Here is a 23,850-nt window from a genome sequence, read left to right on the forward strand (position 1 = left end):
TTTTAGGTATTTCAAGTAGTGATAAATGTAGGGGTGTACTTACTTTTTCCACGTGCGAAATTTGCATTTATATTTATTTCAATTATACAATGGACTACAAAATGTAAATGTTTCATGATATTTGTTATATTATATCACCTTTATCTATCAATATTGTTGAAATGAAGATCAAATAGCTGTAAGTTGAAATATGTTGAAAAAGTCAAAACTTTACATGGGGTGTACTTACTTTTTCACATGACTGTATATGTATATATAATATATATTATGTATGTATCATGTATTTATGTATGTATGTATGTATGTATATATATATATATATATATATATATATATATATATATTTGTAGGTATATATATATATATATATATATATATATATATATATATATATATTTGTAGGTATATATATATATATATATATATATATATATGTTTTATATTTTTAATTAATTTTCTGAAATTTTTAGAATTTGTTTTTCACTTGGAAGGTGGGGTTTACGGTGTGTAAATACAGGTGGAAAAAGTCCGATTTAATGTAATTTAATTCCTGGGTATAAGGCAACAAAAGGTTACATTTTTGAAAGGGTTGTAGACATTCTATAGGCACTTTACGTTTGTATATGTATGTGTATGTATATATACATGTATAATGTATATATATATATATATATATATATATATATATATATGTATATATATATATATATATATGTATATATATATATATATATATATATATATATATATATATATATATATATATATATATATACACACACAATCTTTATTCATATATGTACACAGTCTGTTCAAAAATATTGGTACTATTTCAATGCTTTATTTTTCAAAAGGTATGTAAGATTCAAAACTAACAATCATCCATCATAACGCAGAATGGGAGATTTTTTGGGCACTTTGATTTACAACGATAGAACGGTTTTGAACGGCATGGATGCTCAATGATGGAATGACAAAGATGGCCTCCACGGCCATTTGATGTGACCTCCACGGCATTGCCAGGCAAGCATTCGCTCTGACAGCGAAGTTCTGTGTCACCCTCTCGAATGTCAGAAATGAGGTGGATCTTACACAATTCACAATAGCTATCTTGAGCTGCTGGATGTTACGAGGGTTATCTTTGTAAACATTGTCCTTTGCGTAGCCCCACATAAAGAAGTCCAGCGGGTTAAAGTCTGGGGAATAGGGAGACCAGATGTGCTCTGTCTTGAAGGAGATTACCCTGTCGCCGAACTTCCTCTGCCTTGTCAGTGTCCTGGGAGAGTGTTTGATCTGTACTTTGTTTGTATAAAGTTTTCATGTCCTGCCTCTGGATCCAAAAGACAGTGGTGTCTGAAAGAGCTCTTGTGAGCACTGGAGAGAGGGATCTCCTTGGACTTAGGGTGACAGCTTGTTTCACCTCATCAATGTTCTCTTCTGAATGCCCAGTCTCCTTTCAAACCTGATTTTTTAAGATTGTGAACAGTGTCTTCTTTCTGAAACTTAGTGACACTGTTAAGAACACAGTTCTTGCGTGGTCTCCTTCACGTTGAAATGTTTGCAAAAAAGCAACTGAGTCTTGATTTCAGACTTCATCGCAAGGTCCCATTCTCCCATTTTACTTAGTTGTTGTGATATGTAAATAATAACCATTCCTTTCATGCCATGAGGCCATTGGGCTGCCGAGGCAGTTTCATTGGCTAAGGAGTATAATCCTGGGCCTGGTACCCACTCCGATGGAATATGGATTTAATCACAAACTGAGGAAGTTATGGAGCTAGCCCTTATGGTCATGAATAAATGAAAGCAGAGCCCCTGATCCATATTTCACCCTTGTTATCAGCCATCAGGATGACATAAATCTCAGTCTTCAGAGAGCTCAGTGCCACACATTATGCCATCATAGTTTGGAGGTGATGTGTCGGCATAATTTATGTGCTTGACGTCAGAGTCATGTCACATATAGGATCACTGTGCTCCTTTCGTTTAATTTATTAATTCCTCAATGCAAACCTCCGAACTGTTGTTCACCAGCGCAGAGACAATATGTTCCTGCAGAACACGACACTTGTTGCTTGCAGGTCATGAGTCAAGGGCTATGATAGGACGACTTGATCTGGGCCCTGCTGCCTCGTCCAAGAGGTTTGATTTGTGTGTGTATATACATACAGTATACTGTACATATATATATATATATATATATATATATATATATATATATATTATATATATATATATATATATATATACATTAGGTACACCGGAAAGTAATATCGTTTTTCAAAAGGAATGCACAGCTTAAAAAAACATTACTTTCCGTACACCTACTATATATATATATATATATATGTATATATACAAACAAACATATTCAGTGCCTTCAGAAAGTATTCACACCTCTTGACCTTTTTTTTTTTTGTGTATACAGGATCGAGGCTCGTAAAAGAGCTAACATTTATCACACAAAAAAAATCAAACAGACACACAAAGTATATAATAAGGGTAGCGGTAGACAAGATGGGGAAAGAAGGGGAAGCACACAAACATAACATTTGAGAGCAGGGACATCGGGAGATCTGTGGGAGGATGAGGGCTTGGGGGGAGGAGGCGTGGAAGGGGGGGGAAACAAAAAAGCAAAAACAAACAAAACAAACAAACAATCACACTTTGTTGTGTTACAGCCTGAATTTAAAATAAAATAAATTTAGATTTTTTTTGTCACTGATATACACATAATACCCCATAATACCCTATAGTGTCAAAGTGGAAATCATTTTTCGAAATTTTTACAAAATAATTAAAAATGAAAAGGACAAATGTCTTTAATCAATGAGTATTCAACACCCTTTGCTATGACACTCCAAATCGAGCTCAAGTCGAGCCCAAAGCCCAAAGCTCAAAACATGACATCGAGCCTAAATGCTCAGGAGGGCCTTTCACTCACTCACCGCAGGCAGGTTGGTGGTCTTTCTGTCTTCTACCGACTCCTCTCCGGCCTTGCTCCCCCAGCTCTCTCTGTGCTCTGTCCCCCCAATATTCCTTCAGGTCGCACAAAATCTGCCAGCAACCCTCTTATGGTTAAACTGCGAAAATCAGGACTCTCTGCTCAACTTCACTCTTTCATCATTCCCCTTTTCTCCCGCCTCTGGAACAAACTCCCTCACTCTCTTCAATCCCACTCCTCCCTCCAGGTCTTTAAAACAGCTGTTCACCACCATCTCTGATCTTCCCCCATCCAAAACCTTGATCTTTTCTACCCCTGCTAATTCACCCCAGATCCACTTTTTTGAAATTCCAACTTCTTTCCTGGAAGTCCTTGCAGTGTCCATGTGTTTTATACCTCTCCCACCTCCCCCCAAGCCCTCTCCCTCCCACATTTCTCTCGATGTCCCTGCTCTCAAATGTTGTGTTTGTGTCCTTCCCCCTCTCCCCCCATCTTGTCTACCGCTCCCATTATTTTGTGTTTTATGTGTCAGTTTGACTTTTTGTGTGATTAATGTTAGCTCTTTCACGAGCCTCGATCTTGTATACAAAAAAAAAAAAAGTGCATCCAGTTTCCTTTGATCATCCTTGAGATGTCTCTATAACTTGATTGGAGTCCACCTGTAGCCAATTCAATTGATTGGACATTATTGAAAAGAAACACACTTTTCTATATAAGGTCCCACAGTTGACAGTGCATGTCAAAGTAGAGACTCTACCATGAAGTCCAAGGAACCGTCTGTAGAATTCTAAGATAGAATTGTCAGGAGGAATAGATCTGGGGAAGGATATGAAACAATTTCTAGATTGTTGAAAGTTCCCAAGAGCACAGTGAGCTCCATCATTAGGAAATGGAAAGAATATGGAACTACCCAGACTCTTCCTCAAGCTGGCCATCTGACCCAACTTAGCAACCAGGCAAGAAGGACCTTGGCCAGGGTGGTGAGCAAGAACCCAATGACTACTCTGACAGAACTACGGAGTTCCTTGCCTAAGATGCGAGAACCTTCCAGAAGGAGAACATTTTCTGCAGCACTTCACAAATCTCGGCTTTATGGGAGAGTGGCCTTATGGAAGCCACTCCAGAGAAAAAGGCACATGATAGCATGCCTGTAGTTTGCAAAAAGGCAGGTGAATGACTGAGAGCATGAGGCACAAGATTATGTTTACTGATGAGACGAAAATTGAACTCTTTGACCAGAATGCAAAGCGTTACATGTGGCAGAAACCGAGCACAGCTCATCATCCGTCTAACACATCCCTAACATGGAGCATGGTTGTGGAAGCATCATGCTATGGGGATGCTTTTATGTGGCAGGGACTGAGAGACTTGTGAGGATAGAGGGAACAATGAATGGAGCCAAATACAGGCAAATCCATGAGGAGAATCTGTGTCAGAGTGCAAAAGAACTCAGACTACAGCAAAGATTTACTTTCCAATTGGACAATGACCCCAAGCATACAGCTGAAGCAACACTGGAATGGCTTCAGAACTTACAATGAATGTCCTTGAGGGGCCTAGCTAAAGCCGATACTGGAATCCCATTGAGAATCTGTGGAAGGACTTGAAGATTGCTGTTCACAGGCACTCCCCCATCCAACTTGACAGAGCTTGAGCAAATCTGCAAGGAAGAATAGGAGAAACTTCCCAAATCCAGATGTGCAAAGCTGATACAGACATATCCACGAAGACTGGAAGCTGTAATCACTGCTAAAGGTGCTTCTACAAAGTATAAAGTATTGACTCGGGAATGAATACTTATGTAAATTACATATTTCTGTATTTCATTTTATATTATTTTGTAAAATAAAATAAAATTTAATTGCACTTTGACATTATGGGGTATGATGTGAAGATCAATGACCAAAAAAATCTCAATTTCAGCCATTTTAAATTCAGGCTGCAACACAACAAAATGTGAAAACAGTCGAGGGTTGTGAATACTTTCTGAAGGTGCTGTATGTCAAAAGTTCAACAGACTACCAAAAGCCAATTTGTATGCAAATGCGAAAGACAGGAAGGCAGAGAAGGTATCCCTAACCCACCTAAAAAACAGTTTCCAAAGACAGGTGCGAATAGAAGATGTCACACATGAAACCAAAGCAACAACATATAGAGCCCCAATGATTACAAAAAAGACAGAATAAAAATATAAAATAAAATACCAACAAATATACACCAATGACTGGGAAAATAATAAAAGAGAAAGGAATTCAAAAAAAAAAAAAAAAAGGTCGGACAGATTGATCATAGAAAAAAGGCTCGTTGGAATGGCTAAGAAGAATTCAGCTCAATTGGGATGGAGAACGAATCATAATAAATGGCGAAGACAAAGGACTACACAAATGGCTTTAAGAAAATGGCAGAACTGAGTCAATCAGACAGGTAACAGTTCTGCCAGGTGTTACATATTTATGTGAATGTATGTGAATTACTATTCAGGTCTTTGCTTATCAATGTGGACTCGATTAAAGGTTGTTGTGATTAAAGGGTCAGGAGCCCTTCTGGGAAAAAGGAGACCGGAAACGGAAGAAGAAAAGACACGAGGTCCTGGAGAAGCGACGATTCTTCTTCTTCCTCGCTGAGCTCGGACGCGAGCGGTATCGATTGAGCAACGTAACAGAATCGGTGTTTAAAAGCCCGTCTGGCGAGAGGAGTTACCGGGACGTGTAACTACCCTTTGACACGTCAAGTCGCCGTGGGTTCGTGCACGGAACCAAGCAGCTGGCACAGTTCGCCTCACCGTCTACAAGGCCGCGTACGGGTCGCACCTTGGGCCGCGCGCGCTGGGCAAGCTGCGTGTTGCTTTGCCTGCTTTGCTGTACCCGCTTTGCTTGGCCAGGAGGTGCGCGCTGCAGCCGTTGTTCCCGGTACGGGACGTGCCCGGTGAAAGCACGTCAGGAAGGGTCCGTTCAACCGCCCACGTGCGGAGATCGAACTACCGGAGTACGGAGACATTGAGAGAGACATTGACCATGGAGGGAGTCGGGAGTGGGGCTCACGTGAGGAATGTATAAGATGGCCATCTTAGAGTTATTATAGATGAGTTTACATCTTTGTACTATTGATTGCTGATTGTGGATGGTTGTTGATTGCTCGGGGAATATATCATTGATTATTCCGGATCCTTGGTGTGGGGTTTCTTATTGATTGGAATTCAGATTTATGCGTTACGAAAGAGCATAAATAATAGATCTTTCTGGCGGAGTTCCTCTCACGGTCCGGGGGTCACCGAGACCAGGTAGTCACCGGGAGGACCACGTAACACAGGTAGAAAAAGAAAGCAAAGCAACCTCCTCTCAGGATGTAAAAAAAACTCCTGTCAGAACAGCTGTACACACAAAGACCCAACAAGGTATGTCGAGTAATCCACTTGCATACATATATATATATATATATATATATATATATATATGGGAGCATATGCTGGATGAGCTCATCACTGCGTCCTTGGACGACTCCTCAGCACCATCCCCACACACACCACCATGTCTACTACGGAATTAGGTGTTTTTACAGAGGCCGGAGTGCAAATCCTGCCACCAACCTCCTTGAGAGAGGACCCAGTACCCTGATACTCCTTTCGCCGACCTTGGAAGGATGACAGGCTGAGTCAACCCCACCTGGTATCAATTGGGCAGCTGAACGGGATTTGAACTCAGGACCGTGGGAACTCAGGACCGTGGGATCCCAAGCCCGCCACCCTAACCATTAGGCCAACACCAGGTATCCACTGACGCATTTGTAAAAATTTAAATGTCCAAGTTCCAGAAAACTCGTGGTAACAAAAACCAAAAGCAATTTTTAGTAATCACAGAGGTAATGCTCACGTACAACCTCATGATCCCATCAAGCGTGAACATACAAACCAAAGCATTACAACTGGATATAGTACTGAGGTACTATAAAAAATAACAGAAGGCATTGCTAATTGAGGGTTCAGTACCAAGCGAGTTTGGCCTAAACAATGTAGAAATCAAGAAAATGACCAAATACCAGGACCTCAAAAATAAAGTCGAAAGATTTTGAAATCCAAGGAGCGCTGACATTGTACCAGTGATTATCGGAGCAGCGGGAATGATGGAGAAGAACCTTAGAGATTTTGAAAAACATCCCCAGGAATAATACCACAAATGAACTATAACTGGAAGCAATCCGGGGTTCGGTGACGATTCTGAAAACAGCCCTTGGAACAAGACTGAAAAATTGGTCCATGAACCGTGATCGCTTACCAAAGAGGAGGTGGATACTTTGGGTCCTGGGAGGACTCCGTTCCACCTCCTTAAACCCACAAATGGAGATAACAACAAACGGCACACACAAACACCCCTCAAATTATGGTATGACTTAACCTCACACAAACTTTTTCCATGAATCTTAGAAGAACACCAAAATAGCAATAAACATATTAAACATATGGAATGTCAACTAAACATATCAGCACAAACAAACAAAAACCATCCCAAAAACTCATCATGAATCTCTGATCTCCCATTCGCCACCATCAAACCCAATTTCCACAGGATGCACAACTTTTCACTCAAATTTGTGAGGTGCAGTAATTTTCTTGCTTGGACAAAGTTGTAGATTTTGTATTTGGATGAAGGAAAAGTTTCTTCCTTTTCCAAAGTCAACATTCAGATTCAGAAGGGCGATTAAAGTTGAAGATGAGATTGAAGAATGAATAACCAAAATGGAAGTTCAGATTGAAGCATGAATAACTAGAGTTCATTGAGCCCAAAGTTCAGCCTGGTGTTGGCTTAGCGGTTAGGGTGCCGGCTTGGGATCCTAGGATCCTGGGTTCGAATCCCGGTCGATCGCTGAATTAACGCCAGGGGGGTTGACTCAGCCTGTCATCCTTCCGAGGTCGGCAAATTGAGTACCAGTTTGCTGGGATGAATGATCCCAGTGTGTACTCCAGTTTAGAATAGGTACACCGTATCCCTGCGCATCGTAAGAGCGTGACCAAGGGTTGGCGTCAGGAAGGGCATCCGGCCATAAAAACATTGCCTCAAACAGGGAACCATGATTGTCATGGGGCCCGCAAGGCTAACCCCCGCTCTAGTGGGAAAAATGGCCTTAAAACGATCATTCATTCATTCATTCATTCATTCATTGAGCACCTTACCTTAGGTAGTATTGAGAGAGAAAAAATGACATTGGAAGGGTCTTTTTAACTCTTGCCTTGCGCTTCCGAGCACGATCTATATTTCTGCCAACGAGCCGCCATTTTTGGCTGAATTTCACCATCACTCTGTGAGCAGAGTGTATGGCAAATTTGATTGGTCGAGACGGCCAGTAAGATTTTGCCCAAGTAGTACTAAACTAAAGGTTCTGGAGAAGTGCAAATTTGCCGATTTGTGTTCTAGAGTGTTCAAATGTATAATTCAATTGAAATAAAACAAAAGTTTTAATGGATGTAGAAGAAAATATTTCAGAAGTTTACCGCCATTGATGCACCGCTTTTATACCACCTTATTTAACACCTTAAATGAGTTATCTGTGCCTGTCATTTGTGTCTTTCATGACATCCCTAAAACAGCAAGCTTCCGGTTTGGAATAATTTTCAATTTTCTTTCGCTGCCAAACAAACAGACAGACTAAAACAATTGTCCTCACTCCTCTTCTATACAATTTTCCAAATGTAGAACCAAAGTACTGTTAAACTGCAGGTTCATGTTCCGATGAATGTTCCGATTTGTGTTCAAAATATAACATTCCCCAGTTAATTCACCCCAGATCCACTTTTTTTGAAATACCGACTTCTTTCCTGGAAAAGTCCTAGAAGTGTCCATGTGGTTTTTTTTACCTCTCCCACCCCCCTTCCCACGCCTCCTCCCCCCCAAGCCTTCTCCCTCCCACAGATCTCCCGATGTCCCTGTTCTCTGCTGTTGTACTTGTGTGCTTCCCTTTCTCTCCCCATCTTGTCTACCGCTCCCTTTATTGTATGTTTTGTGTGTCCGTTTTTTTTTTTGTGATTGATGTTAGCTCCTACACGAGCCTCGATCTTGTATACAAAAAAAATAAATAATAATAATTCAATTGAAATTAAGTAATTCCTCAATAATCGACTGATGTCAGAAGACAGACAGATTGAACCAATTGCTTAACCCCACCTTGCGTTACACGCACGGGCTAAAACAAAAAAAAGGAAAGTTCTGATTGAAGAAAAATGAATCAATTATCGTTTTAAGGCCATTTTCCCCGCAAGAGCAGGGGTTAGCCTTGCGGGCTCCATGACAATCATGGTTCCCTGTTTGAGGCAATGTTTTTGTGGCCGGATGCCCTTCCTGACGCCAACCCTTGGTCACGCTCTTACGATGCGCAGGGATACGGTGTACCTATTCTAAACCGGGGTACACACCGGGATCATTCATCCCAGCAAGCTGGTACTCAATTTGCCGACCTCGGAAGGATGAGCAGGCTGAGTCAACCCCCCTGGCGTTAATTCAGCGATCGACCGGGATTCGAACCCAGGATCCTAGGATCCCAAGCCGGCACCCTAACCGCTAAGCCAACACCAGGCTAAGCCAAAGTTCTGATTGAAGGATGAATAAAAAGAATTTCTTCCTTTTTACAAAGTTGAGGTTGAGATATAAGAATGAATAAAATGACACACCTCCCAATCCAGGGTTTACCCTTGAATTGTTGACCCTCCACCACATGTGAAGATATTCTTATTAAATCACACATCATCGGGAGGGGAGGAAATTGTAATTACTGGGGGATGGAAGAAGAGAAGGGAGATGCAAGAAAGCTGCTCGACCATCGCAGATGTCAAATCTACCGGTACAACCTTTAAATTATGAAGATAATTTTTTTGTTTGTTTGTTTTTGTATACTGAATCGAGGCTCGTGAAAGAGCTAAATGGTTCTGCCATCCCGGATTGTAAGTGGTCTGGTAACTCTGGTTATCTCAGATATTTCTTGACACCAGGTTACACCGCTTGCTGTCTCCATGTGCAGTCGCTGCGCAGTTGCAGCTCCTACACTATTTTTTAGAAATATATGCACCCAGGTGTTCCTGTGTCAAACGTAAATGATCGTCTTCGACTACAGATGCCAACCTTACAATACACTTTTAAAAATTTCACATCCGCCAAGTCGTCCTCCATCCTCACCCACAATTTTATCCACTCCCATTAACCCTCTTACTTGTACATTTACTCCCCTTCTCTCTCCTCATTCCCTAACTTGTTGTGTCCATCTGAACCACTGCCCATCTATCAGTGCGTTGGCTTTTGCCCTCTATCTTCTCGCTCTATCATGAGCCTAGCTTTTGTGAATTAAAATATATATTGTGTATATTTTTAGGAAGACGGCAGAGTTGGAACATTTGCTTGCATTTGACTTTAAAGTGCTTCTATGAAGTTGTGAAAAACTACACATTTTACACAGAAATGTCAATATTTGGTGGTGGCAGGATGGGTGGTGGAAGTGTGTATAAGGATATGTGTAGTTTGTCATAAGTGTACCGTAACAGTGTTTATTGTCTCATTCAAATCGTATTTCATGTGATTCAAGGCTGGAGGATTTCTATTAGTTGTACAAATATCTACAATGGCATGTGATGTAGTTGTCAGCACTTTAGAAAATAATTTAACAGGAATAAAATACAGCCAGACTACAACCAGCAGATCGATTTTGTCATTGTATCCCAGGAAGATATGCATCCATACCTATCATATCCATGACTAGCGCATAGATTGAATGCAGTTAGAACAAGAAAGATCAATCAGAGATTGCAGACAGTCAGCAGGACGTGTTTGTGTGGTGAATTTTGTGTGGTGTTTATTAGCTGCTGTGTTTGTGCGGTTTATTGACGACGTAGATTTATGTTAAATCCAAAATGGCTGCTGAACCACGTGACTGATGACATCAATTTAATTCTCTCACACAATTTTTGTGTAAATCACGCTCAAGAAATTTCAAACTGATCGGCTCAAGCTTTATACTTGTCCAATTATGACGTCATAATGAAGGCACCAATCACATCATCAATTAACAACACTTGTTCCCCGTGCAGAATTATTTACAATGAGCCACGTTTCCATTTTTCTCCATGGAGCAGTTTCGGAGATATATGGAGGCGCACGGTTTTTTTCGATTTTTCCAAGATGGCGCCTGTACCACGTGACCTATGACGTCATAGGTATCATTTAAGATATTCTACAGGAGGAGGTACTCCTGCGTTGAAAATTTCTTGCCAATCGGATCAACGGTTGCAGAGAAAAGCATACTCACGTTCTGTGCGGACAAACAAACAAACAAACAGACAGCCAGACAGCCAGACAAACAAACAAATGGGCCCAAATGTAATAATACCCTTTCCTCTGGCGAGGGTAATAAGTGGTTTTGAAGAAAAGTCAACATGGTGGCAACTGTGTCCCAACTAACCGTTTTGTGTAGTGACAGTGTGCGTGCTGTGTTGTTATATCTCGTGTTGTCTTTTGAGGTTTGTCTGATGACTCCTGTGTTGGACATCCCCATTACCCCAGAGGATGGTTCATGAGACTCTCTCAAGGCCAAGACATTTAGGTTGTCTTACTATTACCAAGTCTGGAACCTTGGAACTCATCACGTGTTTTCAGTTTATGTGAATGACCCTCAGAAGCACAAAAAGGGATCATTTGGTGGTGACAAACCTCCAATATTCTATGCTTCCCACAACCATAGCAATTGAGTGGATGGACGGACAAGGGCGACCATTCATCGCTGGTCAAGCGTATGAATCATTCCATTCTAAAGCATCACCAGCTTTGGCATTTGATACAGGATTACAAATATTGATGAAATGGCCGGCATTAGAAAAGATTTTGTTATCCGTCAATAAATTACTCTCTTTATAGTGTGCTTCCTGCTACCACTGACCATCTGTTCTCGTGTGACACAATATTCCCACATACCCGAGATGGGGAGATAGGAAAACCGTTGGGGCTGGCTCCGGCGACGCTTCCCATTGTGCACGTGAAAATGAACACGCAAAGGTACCATAATGGCACAATCTTGATATGGAGGCACCACGACAACGAGACGTCTCTGTGAAAGGAAGAGGAAGACAGTGGCTCACCAACACAAACAGGTTGCTTTAACATTGGCTGATACGGTGGACCAACAATGATAAAAGTTCTTATCTTCTAAGGCAATACAACTCTGCTCGTAAGCTCCGCAAACTGCATTGGGCCTGTGCGGAAGCAACGACCTGTTGTATGGAGGGAGAAGATTTCACAAAAACGTTCAAATCTCATCTTTAGCGACTTGAGTCACCACCTGATCGTTTGCTGGAGCATTGCGGACCTCGAGCGCGGGTCTCGGGGACCAGTCGCTTTTTGCTGGACTTGGGATGAAGTGCTCGGACTGGACACCATATGACTGGAGGATCAGTCGAAGGACTCATTCAAATGTAGTGCGATAGTAATTGCTAAAGTCTATCACAACGTACTCTATTTACATGTACCGTGCAATAATTCCTTGTTATAAACATAATCCCTTACATTGTATTTGCCACATTGTCATCCATGTTGGGATTTTTGTTGATTTCGTCAAATGCAACATTTGTCTCAAATTGTGGGCCACTAAATGTATTTATATTTTATTTATTTATTATTTTATTTATTTTATTTATTTATTATTTATTTATTTATTTTATTTATTTATTTATTTTATTTATTTATTTATAATTTATTTATATTTAACATCTCTATTTTGGAAAAAATGGAAGGAGATACGTTTGGATGGGAAGGGTTCCGCATGAGTGTAGACTGTAGAGAGATGAGTTTGAGCTCGTTTTAAAATCCTCCATTAATTATTTGTTATTGGCAACAACATCAATTACAAAGGATACAGCCTGGACTTTGGATTCTTTATGTCATTGGAAGGTTTATATCAGAGAAACACTCGCTTCTTAAGAGAGTGGGACAAGGGGAGATAGAAGGGGGATAAGAGAAACACTCGCTCCCTAAGGGAGTAGGATAAGGGGAGGTAGAAGGGGGATCAGAGAAACACTCGCTTCTTAAGGGAGTGGGATAAGGGGAGGTAGAAGGGGGATCAGAGAAACACTCGCTTCTTAAGGGAGTGGGATAAGGGGAGGTAGAAGGGGGATCAGAGAAACACTCGCTTCTTAAGGGAGTGGGATAAGGGGAGATAGAAGGGGGATCAGAGAAACACTCGCTTCTTAAGGGAGTGGGATAAGGGGAGGTAGAAGGGGGATCAGAGAAACACTCGCTCCCTAAGGGAGTGGGATAAGGGGAGGTAGAAGGGGGATCAGAGAAACACTCGCTTCTTAAGGGAGTGGGATAAGGGGAGGTAGAAGGGGGATCAGAGAAACACTCGCTTCTTAAGAGAGTGGGACAAGGGGAGATAGAAGGGGGATAAGAGAAACACTCGCTCCCTAAGGGAGTGGGATAAGGGGAGGTAGAAGGGGGATCAGAGAAACACTCGCTTCTTAAGGGAGTGGGATAAGGGGAGGTAGAAGGGGGATCAGAGAAACACTCGCTCCCTAAGGGAGTGGGATAAGGGGAGATAGAAGGGGGATCAGAGAAACACTCGCTCCCTAAGGGAGTGGGATAAGGGGAGATAGAAGGGGGATAAGAGAAACACTCGCTCCCTAAGGGAGTGGGATAAGGGGAGATAGAAGGGGGATAAGAGAAACACTCGCTCCCTAAGGGAGTGGGATAAGGGGAGGTAGAAGGGGGATCAGAGAAACACTCGCTTCTTAAGGGAGTGGGATAAGGGGAGGTAGAAGGGGGATCAGATAAACACTCACTTCTTAAGGGAGTGGGATAAGGGGAGGTAGAAGGGGGTTCAGAGAAACACTCGCTTCTTAAGGGAGTGGGATAAGGGGAGGTAGAAGGGGGATCAGATAAACACTCACTTCTTAAGGGAGTGGGATAAGGGGAGGTAGAAGGGGGTTCAGAGAAACACTCGCTTCTTAAGGGAGTGGGATAAGGGGAGGTAGAAGGGGCATCAGAGAAACACTCGCTTCTTAAGAGAGTGGGACAAGGGGAGATAGAAGGGGGTTCAATTATTATGCTGTTACCATTATTGTTATGTACTGACACCTGGCTATGTATTTCAGTGTGATGATGCTAATTGAGCAATCAAGAACGCCATTGCAATATTGCACAGTAAAGCACAGTTGTGCAATAATTTGCAAGTTTAACTGAGGAGACGAAGGACGGGAACAGTGGTGAGTTTGAGGTGAAGGTGGGAGTGCATCAGGGGTCGGTACTAAGTCCACTACTATTTGTAGCTGTGATGGAGGTGCTGGCTCGGAATGTAAAGGAGGGTTTACCGTGGGAGTTGTTGTATGCAGATGATCTGGTGTTGATTGCGGAAAGTATGGATGGACTGAAGGAAAATATGAACAAGTGGAAGGGATGTATGGAGACAAAAGGTCTGAAGGTGAATATCGGAAAGATGAAGGTGATGGCAAGTGGTAAAGCATGTGGTGAGGTGGAAAGAACTGGGAAGTGGCCGTGTGCTGTGTGCAGGAAGGGTGTCGGAGTGAACTCCATTCAATGTACAATGTGCGCTGAGTGGGTTCATCAAAAATGTAGTGGTCTGAGAGGGTCATTAACCAGTGTGGCAGCTACATTCAAATGTAAGGTGTACACAGAGGGAGCTGCAGATGGAGGAAATGTTGAGTTGGATCTTGGAGACTGCGTGAAGCAGAAAATAGGGCAAAATGGAGAAGATTGTCATGGGGACCGCAAGGCTAACCCCCGCTCTAGCAGGGAAAATGGCCGTAACATGCCTGTTGTTGTTGTTGTTGTTGTTGTTGTTGTACTCAGGAGAAAGGCCCAGCCGAAAGGTTTTTTTATTGTTATTTACAGAAGGAAATGTTCTTCGTTGAGCAGTCAACTCTCTGGTGTGTTTTGTATTTTGGTACCTGCTTGATACACACCACCTATCGCTCCTGTTTTGAAAGTTGTTGCAATTTCAATTCTTTCCCGTTCATTGCTGCTATTTTATGATCGTGTTGCTGCCACAGTTTTACATGACCTCCAGGATTTCACATCACATCATGTAATCTTTCCTGAAAAATCATTCTTTTTGCTCGAGGAATGCATTTTAATTCTCAGTAGAGATTCGACTTCTGTATTTACGATCGATTGACAAATAGTGTAACCAAGAGTGTAAAACAAAGATGTGCAAATTTCTTACAACATCCCAACTTTATATGTCGCGTCTCAATGACCTTACCTATTAATATATCCTTGTAACAAAAGTGTAAAATCGTTATTGTTGCCTATTGGGTAAGAAAAAATTGGACCATTATAGGCCTGAATGTGCCTGATCTCATCAGGTTTTATGGAAGCAAAGCTTTTATGGAAAGCCAAAGTCAAGCCTGACTAGTACCTTGACGGGAGACCTAAGAGAGATTGAAGGGCCACCTGTACCATGGGTTCCCCGTTTCCCTAACTTCCCAGCCACCTCTTCCCAGGGCCCCTTCCTATTATCTATGCCAACGCCTGCATGCCGCAGCACCCTGGAGGGACGGGATAGTGCTGCATGAGGACCACAGAGCGACACAATGCATGCAGTGCGCCATGGAGGCCTGCTACACCACATACATTTTTGCACACCGCTCCTTTCCTACTCCATCTCCAGGTGCTGCTTGACGTCATCACCGGGCACCAAAGGGGGTATTTTTTGTTTTTTGATTAATCAATTAATTGATTGTCAATTGTCAATGAATCAATTAATTGATTGATTAATCAATAAATTACTTAATTATTATCGATTAATTCAGTACTTATTTATTTTCTTTCTCACCTGGGTAATATCTCGGGCACCTTTAGAGAGCTAGGAAGCTGATATTTGGACACAAAAATGACCAAGTGATTTTTTTAAATTTTCTTTGAATACAAGATCGAGGCTCGTGAAAGAGCTAACATTAATCACACAAAAATTCAAACCGACACACAACATAAGGGGAGCGGTAGACAAGATGGGGAGAGAGGGGGAAGGACGGACACAAGCACAACATTTGAGAGCAAGGACATCGAGAGAACTGTGGGAGGGAGAGGGTTTTGGGGGAGGTGGGAGAGGTATAAAACATATGGACACTGCAAGGACTTCCAGGAAAGAAGTTGGAATTTCAAAAAAGTGTATCTGGGGTGAAAATTAGCAGGGGTAGAAAAGATCAAGGTTTTGGATGGGGGAAGATAAGACATGGTGGTGAACAGCTGTTTTAAAGACCTGGAGGGAAGAGTGGGATTGAAGGGAGTGGGGGAGTTTGTTCCAGAGGCGGGAGAAAAGGGGAATGAGAGAGTGAAGGTGAGCAGAGAGCCTTGATTTTGGCAGTTTAACCATAAGATGGTTGCTGGCAGATCTTGTGCGACCTGTAGGAATATTTAGGGGACAGAGCACAGAGAGAGCTGGGGGAGCAAGGCCGGAGAGGAGACAGTAGAAGACAGAAAGACCACCAACCTGCCTGCGGTGAGTGACTGAAAGGCCCTCGGAGTTAGCTTCATCGCAGGAGATTCCAATGATTCTGAAAACTTTGGTTTCAACAGCGTGAAGCTGAGCTAGATGTGAGGCAGGAGCACCGGCCCAGAGGGGGGAACAGTATTCCATTGAGCTGCGGATGAAAGCCTTGTATGTGGTGAGGAGCTCAGGTGTGCCAAGGAAGGATTTGGCAGTCAAGGCTATTTTCGATAAAATGATTAATGATTAATCGATTAATTATTTCGTTATTCGATTAATGGCTTTATTGATTAATTTTTTAAGTTACAGATTCGGATGAAACGGTGGTGGTTTAGTGATTCTATTAGCCAATTGATTAACAATTTAATTATTCTACCATTATTATTTATTTGTTTTCATTATTGATCACTTATTTATTTCCTTTCTCTTCTGGGCAATATCTCAGGCACCTTTCAAATGTGGAAGCTGATATCCGGACACGACAGTGACCAAGTGATGTAGCAATATAAAGGATATTTTTGATTTATTGATTAATAATTCATCGATTTATTATTTATTGATTAATCAATAATTTTTTATTTTTTTTTGATTAATGAATTATTTAATTAATTTCCATAAACTAACAGCTTCGGATGAAACACTGGTGGTTGAGATATGCTATTAGCCAATTGATTAAGAAATTATTTTATGATTATTATTTATTTATTTTAATTACGCAATTAATCAATCAATTATTGTACACCTCTCCCTCCCAGTGCAGTCTCTATGAGCTACCCGGCAGTATCGCAGGCACCCCGGCAATGCCGCGTTGGAGGATATTTATTTATTTGGCATGGGGTGGCGTACTTTGAATGTATCTGTACTTGTTTATTTTATTTATTTTTTATCTTTTTTATGCAGAGTCAAGGCTCTTGGAAGAGCTGGAACACAGAGCGGATCAGGACACAATATAACAAAAGGAACAGCAAAAAGAGAAGGGGAAAATACCAACAGCAAGATGGAGGAAGGAAAAAGATAGAGATGGAAAGCAAGGGATGCTGGTAACGATGTGTAGAAAGGAATGTAAGGAGTGCATTAATTAATATGGATACTCAAGCAAACTCTGTTTTGGTTTGGGGATGAATGACCTTAGATGGTGGTGAACAGTTGGCTTGAAGACTTGGAGGGAAGAATGAGATTGAAGAGAATGTAGAAGTTGGTTCCACAGATGGAAAAAAAAAAAGAGGAACAAATGAGTGTAGGTGAGCAGTGAGCATAGATTTTGGAAGTTTCACCAGAAGAGGGCTGATGGTGGACCACGTGTGCCCTACAGAAATCTGGGATTTGGGGACAAAGGATGGAAGGAGCAGAGGGTGCCAGACCAGTAGGGAGGCGGTAGAAGTTGTAGACCACTGACCTGTCTGCGATGGTAAAGCTGATGTTATCGTTTCATATGCAGCCTTTGACTGCTTTTCTGGAAGGGTGGCTGTGCCGCTGATGCTGTGCCCTGTGACCAGTAAGCTGGTACTCATTTTTCCAACCTCGGATGGATGAAAGGGCTGAATCAACCGACCTGGTGTTATTTCAACAGCGTATCAGGGGCTTGAACTCAGGACCCTAAGATCTTAAACCAGCCACTTTAACCGTTAAGCCAACGCCAGGCTCGATGGGAAAGTGAGAGGCCAATAGGCCCAGCTTAATCGCAAGATATGCTAATGATCTTGAGGAACTTGATTTCCACAACGTTAAGCTGAACAAGATGTGAGGCAGGGAGAGGGGAGAGCAGTACTCCATCAAGCTGCGGATGAAGGCCTTGTAGGTGCATAGGAGTTCAGGTGTGGAAGGAAGGATTTAGTACGTCAGAGGATGCCCAGTCGGTGACTGGCTTTGGAGGCCATCTTTGAAATGTGGTCTGGCCAAAAAAGATAATGGCTGAAAGCGAGACCCAAGAGTTTGAGTGACTGAACTTCCTCAAGAGCATTGTTAAGAAAGTGGATGTCGGCCTTTCGGAAATACATAGAAAGAGTGGGATATTTCTCCAGATTAAAAGACATATTCCAAGTGTTCGACCAGCTTGTGATTTTGTCAAGGTCTGAAGAGAGGGAAGAAGCTGATGCCTCTTTATGTGAAGGATGAGAGATGTCACGGCAGAGGCTGGAGTAATCAGCAAATAGATAAAGAGGATTTTCCAAGGAGTCATAGGGATTGTTGATGAAGATCAGGAACAGGATGGGGACTAGAACACTCAGGTCAGGTATGAGAGCATGTGCTGGAGCAGCGCGTCGCCGCATCCACTTTCCGATGGTACTCCAGGGGCCTCCGTGTGGCCATCCCCCAGGCTGATGCCTGGCCCATCCCTATCTCCTTGAGATGCCGATCAACCGGCTGCAACCACAAGACTAGAACACTGCCTTGGGACATTCCAGCCTTGGCAGGTAGAGGAGTTGAAAGGATTCTATTGAGAACCACACATTGGCTACGAGAGTAGAGGAAGTCAGTAAGCCATGAGTGGACTTGGCCTTGGATTCCATAGGCAGAGAGTTTGGAGAGCAAGGCGGGATGCCAGACTGTACCGAAAGCTCGAGAATGGCTAGGGAGACGGCTCTGATCTCATATCTGATATTGAGGGCCTTCATCCATTCTTAAGAGAGAAGCATCATGTCCAAGATAGAGTGACCTGATCTGAATCCAAATTGATAATCTGAGATGAGTTCATTGGAGAAACGGAAGAATTTCATATCAACTGCAATGATGGATTCCATGACCTTGCTGATGATTGGAAGTAATGGATGGGGTGTATGGGGTGGAGGAGTTCTCTTTGTGGTGGAGTAGTGGGGTGAGTTTCAGGGGAATGATGGTACAGGTGGTAGAGAACGATGGAGCTTGAGAAATGGAGAATATAATCAAGGCCGGGTTGCGATCAAAGTTGCCGGAACAAGCTCCGGCATGCAGAAGAGCAGCATTTCAGAGCACTAGTCACACATGTCTGAAAACTTTTGAGAAGACCAGAGCCATTTTGCTTTGTAGGCTATGATGTCTTCACACAATGACAAAGAAAGGTTATGACTTGGTTATGACTAACTTCCCTGAAAATGTCTGCTGCTCTTCTTCTGCTCCAATCGGCTCATCTGATCATGTGCTTGTTAAAGTGGACATCTCTCTGACCATTCTCAGAGAGCCTCCTCAGCGTCGACGAGTCTGGCATTTCACTCAGGCCAACTGGCACGGTCTTCAAGCAGCCATCAATCATCTGGACTGGTCTCCCATCTCTACCGCCTCTGACATCAACTCATCCTGGGAATTCTTCCAAAGTAAATTGCTCTCTCTCATGCACAGATTTATCCCATCTCGTCTTCAGTTGTCATACCCTTCCTCCCGTCCATGATACACGGAATCTTGTGGTGAGGCTATTGCCCAGAAACAACTTGCTTTCGTCTCCTGGAAAGCAAATCCAACGGAAGGAAATCTCATTTCCTTTCACAAAGCCCGAAACAAGTGTGTGTCCACCCTCAGGAGAGCCAGGAAACAATATCTCTCCGTTCTCAGGACAGAACTCTCTTATCTGTCTCCCTCTTCCAAATCCTGGTGGTGTCTGGTCAAATCTGTTTCTGGTGTTTGTTACCCCTCCATCCCCTCCCTCACCTCAAACGGCCACACGGCTGACTCTGCACGTGAAAAAGCTGAATGCCTCAACTCTGTGTTTGCCTCTAAATCTTGTGTCCCAAACCCATCCCTCTCTGTACCCACCGTACCCAGTCGTACCCAGCTGCTCCTGGACTCTGTGTCCTTTCCTCCTGACAAGGTGGAAAAGTTTCTGTCAACCCTCGACTCTGATTCTGCAACTGGACCTGACGGCATCAGCCCACGGGTCCTAAAATCCTGTTCTTCCGCTCTTTCACTCCCTCTCTCTGTTCTCTTCACCCTCTCTTTTGCTCAAGGTCATCTGCCATCTGCTTGGAAATCTGCCAACATCATCGCTTTGCACAAAAAAGGTGCAAAAACAGATCCCAGCAACTACAGACCAATCAGCCTTCTCCCAATAATCAGCAAAGTCATGGATTCCATCATTGCTTCAGATATGAAATCTTTCCTCTTCTCCAATGGCTTGATCTCTGATCATCAATTTGGTTTCAGACCTGGTCACTCTACTCTGGACATGCTGCTTCTGCTTTCTCAACAATGGATGGAGGTCCTCAATGCCAAACAGGAAATTAGAGCTGTCTCCCTTGACATATCACGTGCCTTCGATACTGTCTGGCACCCCGCTCTGCTCACCAAACTCTCCTCTTTTGGTATCCATGGAAATCTCCATGCATGGCTGGCGGACTTCTCTCTAGTCATAGTCAACATGTGGCCCTGAATGGGTTTCTCTCATCTCCTCTTCCTGTTCAGGCTGGAGTTCCCCAAGGCAGTGTTCTGGGCCCTGTGCTTTTTCTGGTCTTCATCAATGATCTCTCTGACTCTCTTGAAAATCCTCTCTATCTCTTTGCTGATGACTCTACTCTCTGTCGCTCCATTCTTCATCCCTCAGATCGGCAGTCTGCAGCCTCCTCACTCTCTGCAGACCTGGACAAAATCACAGACTGGGCAAATAAGTGGAACATGTCTTTCAATCCTGACAAATCTCACACTCTTACGATGTCTCTCCGAAAAGACCGACTGGACAACCCTCCCATCCACTTTCTGAATAATCCTCTCCAAGAAGTTCTGTCACTCAAGCTTTTGGGTCTCACTGTCTGCCATGATCTTTCCTGGGAAAACCACATTTCAAATCTGGCCTCCAAAGCCAGTCGCCGACTGGGCATTCTCCGTCGTGCGAAGTCCTTCCTTGGCACACCTGAGCTCCTCACCACATACAAGGCTTTCATCCGCAGCTCAATGGAATACTGCTCTCCCCTCTGGGCTGGTGCTCCTGCCTCACACCTAGCTCGTCTTCAAGCTGTTGAAACCAAAGCATTCAGAATTATTGGAATCTCCCGCGATGAAGCTAACTCCAAGGGCCTCTCACTCGCTCACCGCAGGCAGGTTGGTGGTCTTTCCGTCTTCTACCGACTCCTCTCTGGCCTTGCCCCCCCAGCTCTCTCTGAGCTCTGTCCAGCAAATATTCCTCCAGGTCGCACAAGATCTGCCTGCAACCCTCTTATGGTTAAACTGCCAAAATCAAGACTCTCTGCTCACCTTCACTCCTTCATTCCTCTTTTCTCCCGCCTCTGGAACAAACTCCCTCACTCTCTTCAATCCCACTCCACCCTCCAGGTCGTTAAAACAGCTGTTCACCACCATCTCTTATCTTCCCCCATCCAAAACCTTGATCTTTTCTACCCCCGCTAATTTTACCCCAAATCCACTTTTTTGAAATACCAACTTCTGTCCTGGAAGTCCTTGGTGTCCTTGTGTTTTATACTTCTCCCACTCCCCCCCTTCCCACGCCTCCTCCCCCCAAGCCCTCTCCCTCCCACACATCTCCCTGCTCTTAAATGTTGTGTGCTCTCAAGTGTTTGTGTGCTTCCCCTTCTCTTGTCTTCCGCTCCCTCTTTTTCTATATTTTGTTTGTCTGGTTGATTTGTTTGTGAAGTAAATGTCAGCTCTTTCACGAGCCTCGATTCAGTATCCAAAAAAAAAAAAAAGGTAGCTGTCAGTATTTGTGCATCGATGTTACATTTTAAAATGGAGTATTAATTGAGCTGAACATAGGAAGATAAAGACAAGAATCTCTGTCGATATGTATATCCTCCACCATAAAAACTGAACGTGTAGAATTGATAATGCACTTGTTGAAGGATTGTTTCAGCATTCATTCCAAGTGCCTTTTTGGCACGAGGGATGTGCAGAACATTTGATTGCAAGTTTCAACGTAATCTAATTGCCTCATGCAATAATGGTTCAGCACGTGCAACTCATGCACTTTTAGGTGATTAGAGGTGACACGAGGTATTCTTGGCAAATTTGAAACAGCTTTTCGGAGAAGCAAGCATGTGGATCATCCAAAAAAACACACCGATTACATTCTTTAACAATCCATTACAATACCACATCTGTTCGAAAATGAGAGCAATCAAGTCATTGGACACATTCAAGCAGGGTCTTCCGTTAGCCATATTGCAAGGCTCTTGAACGTGAAGAGAAGAACTGCTGATGACTTTAGAAGATGTTATTAAGCCACTGGATTTAAAAAAAAATGTATGACAACTATCGGGGAACCCTCTCCGTGGTGGTTGTACCCCCAAACGCAAGTCGTTGGCCAAATCTTCCCCATTCTTCCCTGCAGCCCAGATTCACCAGGGCAACGCAGTCACGGTCAGAGCCAATTGGTCTCCATGGACCGGCCCTTTCCCTCTCGTCTTTGTCTCTTCTCTCTATCTCTCCCTTCCCCTCTTTTTCTCTCTAACTCTGTTGTGGCCCTGACTTTGTGAAGGCTAGGGTACACCATCCTAGATGTGGGGGACATCTGGGTCGCTCCTGGGAGATTGATCGGCTGTCTCCATGCCACGGGCTTGTTCGAGAGAACTGTCTGGGGCTATACAACAACAGCAACAACAACAACAACAACAACAACATGCATATCAAGAGGTGGATTCCCCTGGATAACGGCGTCTGCTTAGGTCCGCTACATTCGCAAGAACAATCCACACAATCAGATTCAAACTATACCCAGAGTACTGCAAGCACACTGCCGGGATCTCGCAGGATAAGCGCCAACACCGTGTTGACGTGTCTCCTTCATGCAGGGACGCATGCTCATGGTTCTGTCCAGCATCATAGATGTGCAAGCATGCTTGCAGTGGTCCAATCAGCACATCTGAAGGACACGGAGGACCTGGACAAGTGCTCAGTGACTAATCCAGGTTTTCTTTCAAAGGCATTATGGCCGTGGATGGCTCTACAGAAAGTGCAATGAGCGATATTCCCCAGTCTGTGTCCAGGAAGCGACGAATTTTGTGTGTCCACAAATTTTCCCCAGTCTGTGTCCAGGAAGCCACGAATCAAGCCACTTGATGTGGGCTGGTATTGCCGAAACCTTTCGTATCAATTTGATCCATATCCATGGAATTCTGACAGCAGATCTGTACATTAGTGATAACTTACAGCAACATGTGTTGCCTTCCCTTCAACATTGTCCAGGAATTCTCTTTATGGACAATAATGCTTCTGCTCACAGGGCCTTTCAAACAAGGTTTTGACAATGCCAACAATAATGTCATGCCACCCTGACCTGGCATCTGGTCAGATTTAAATCCAATTGAACATCTCTGAAGCTGGCAGGATGGCTTAGAGGTATGCACACTTTACTCTAAGGTAGCCTGGGTTTGAATCCCGACTCAACTATAAACTGTCATCCCGGTGTTTCACAGACTATGTAAATCATCAATGTGTGCCGTCCCTCAGGTGGACGTCAAACTAGGCATGCCATCTGCCGGCATTAGTTGGTGGACATTAAAGATCCCACGGAATCCTTT

General features: G+C 43.2%; 1 protein-coding gene across 3 annotated transcripts in view; it reads right to left on the minus strand.

The window, feature by feature from the left end:
- Positions 1-23,850, minus strand: part of LOC137414419 (nuclear factor of activated T-cells, cytoplasmic 3) — a 323,497-nt gene that overhangs the window by 54,228 nt on the left and 245,419 nt on the right. For all 3 annotated transcript variants that reach the window (XM_078771398.1, XM_068099948.2, XM_068099947.2), the window contains one exon: positions 11,890-12,022. In XM_078771398.1, the coding sequence (XP_078627524.1) occupies positions 11,890-12,022 (133 nt within the window). The remainder of the gene's footprint in view (positions 1-11,889; positions 12,023-23,850) is intronic.

This window comes from Myxine glutinosa, chromosome 2, assembly GCF_964187855.1.
Source record: "Myxine glutinosa chromosome 2, kmMyxGlut1.1, whole genome shotgun sequence".
NCBI classification, from domain to species: domain Eukaryota; kingdom Metazoa; phylum Chordata; class Myxini; order Myxiniformes; family Myxinidae; genus Myxine; species Myxine glutinosa.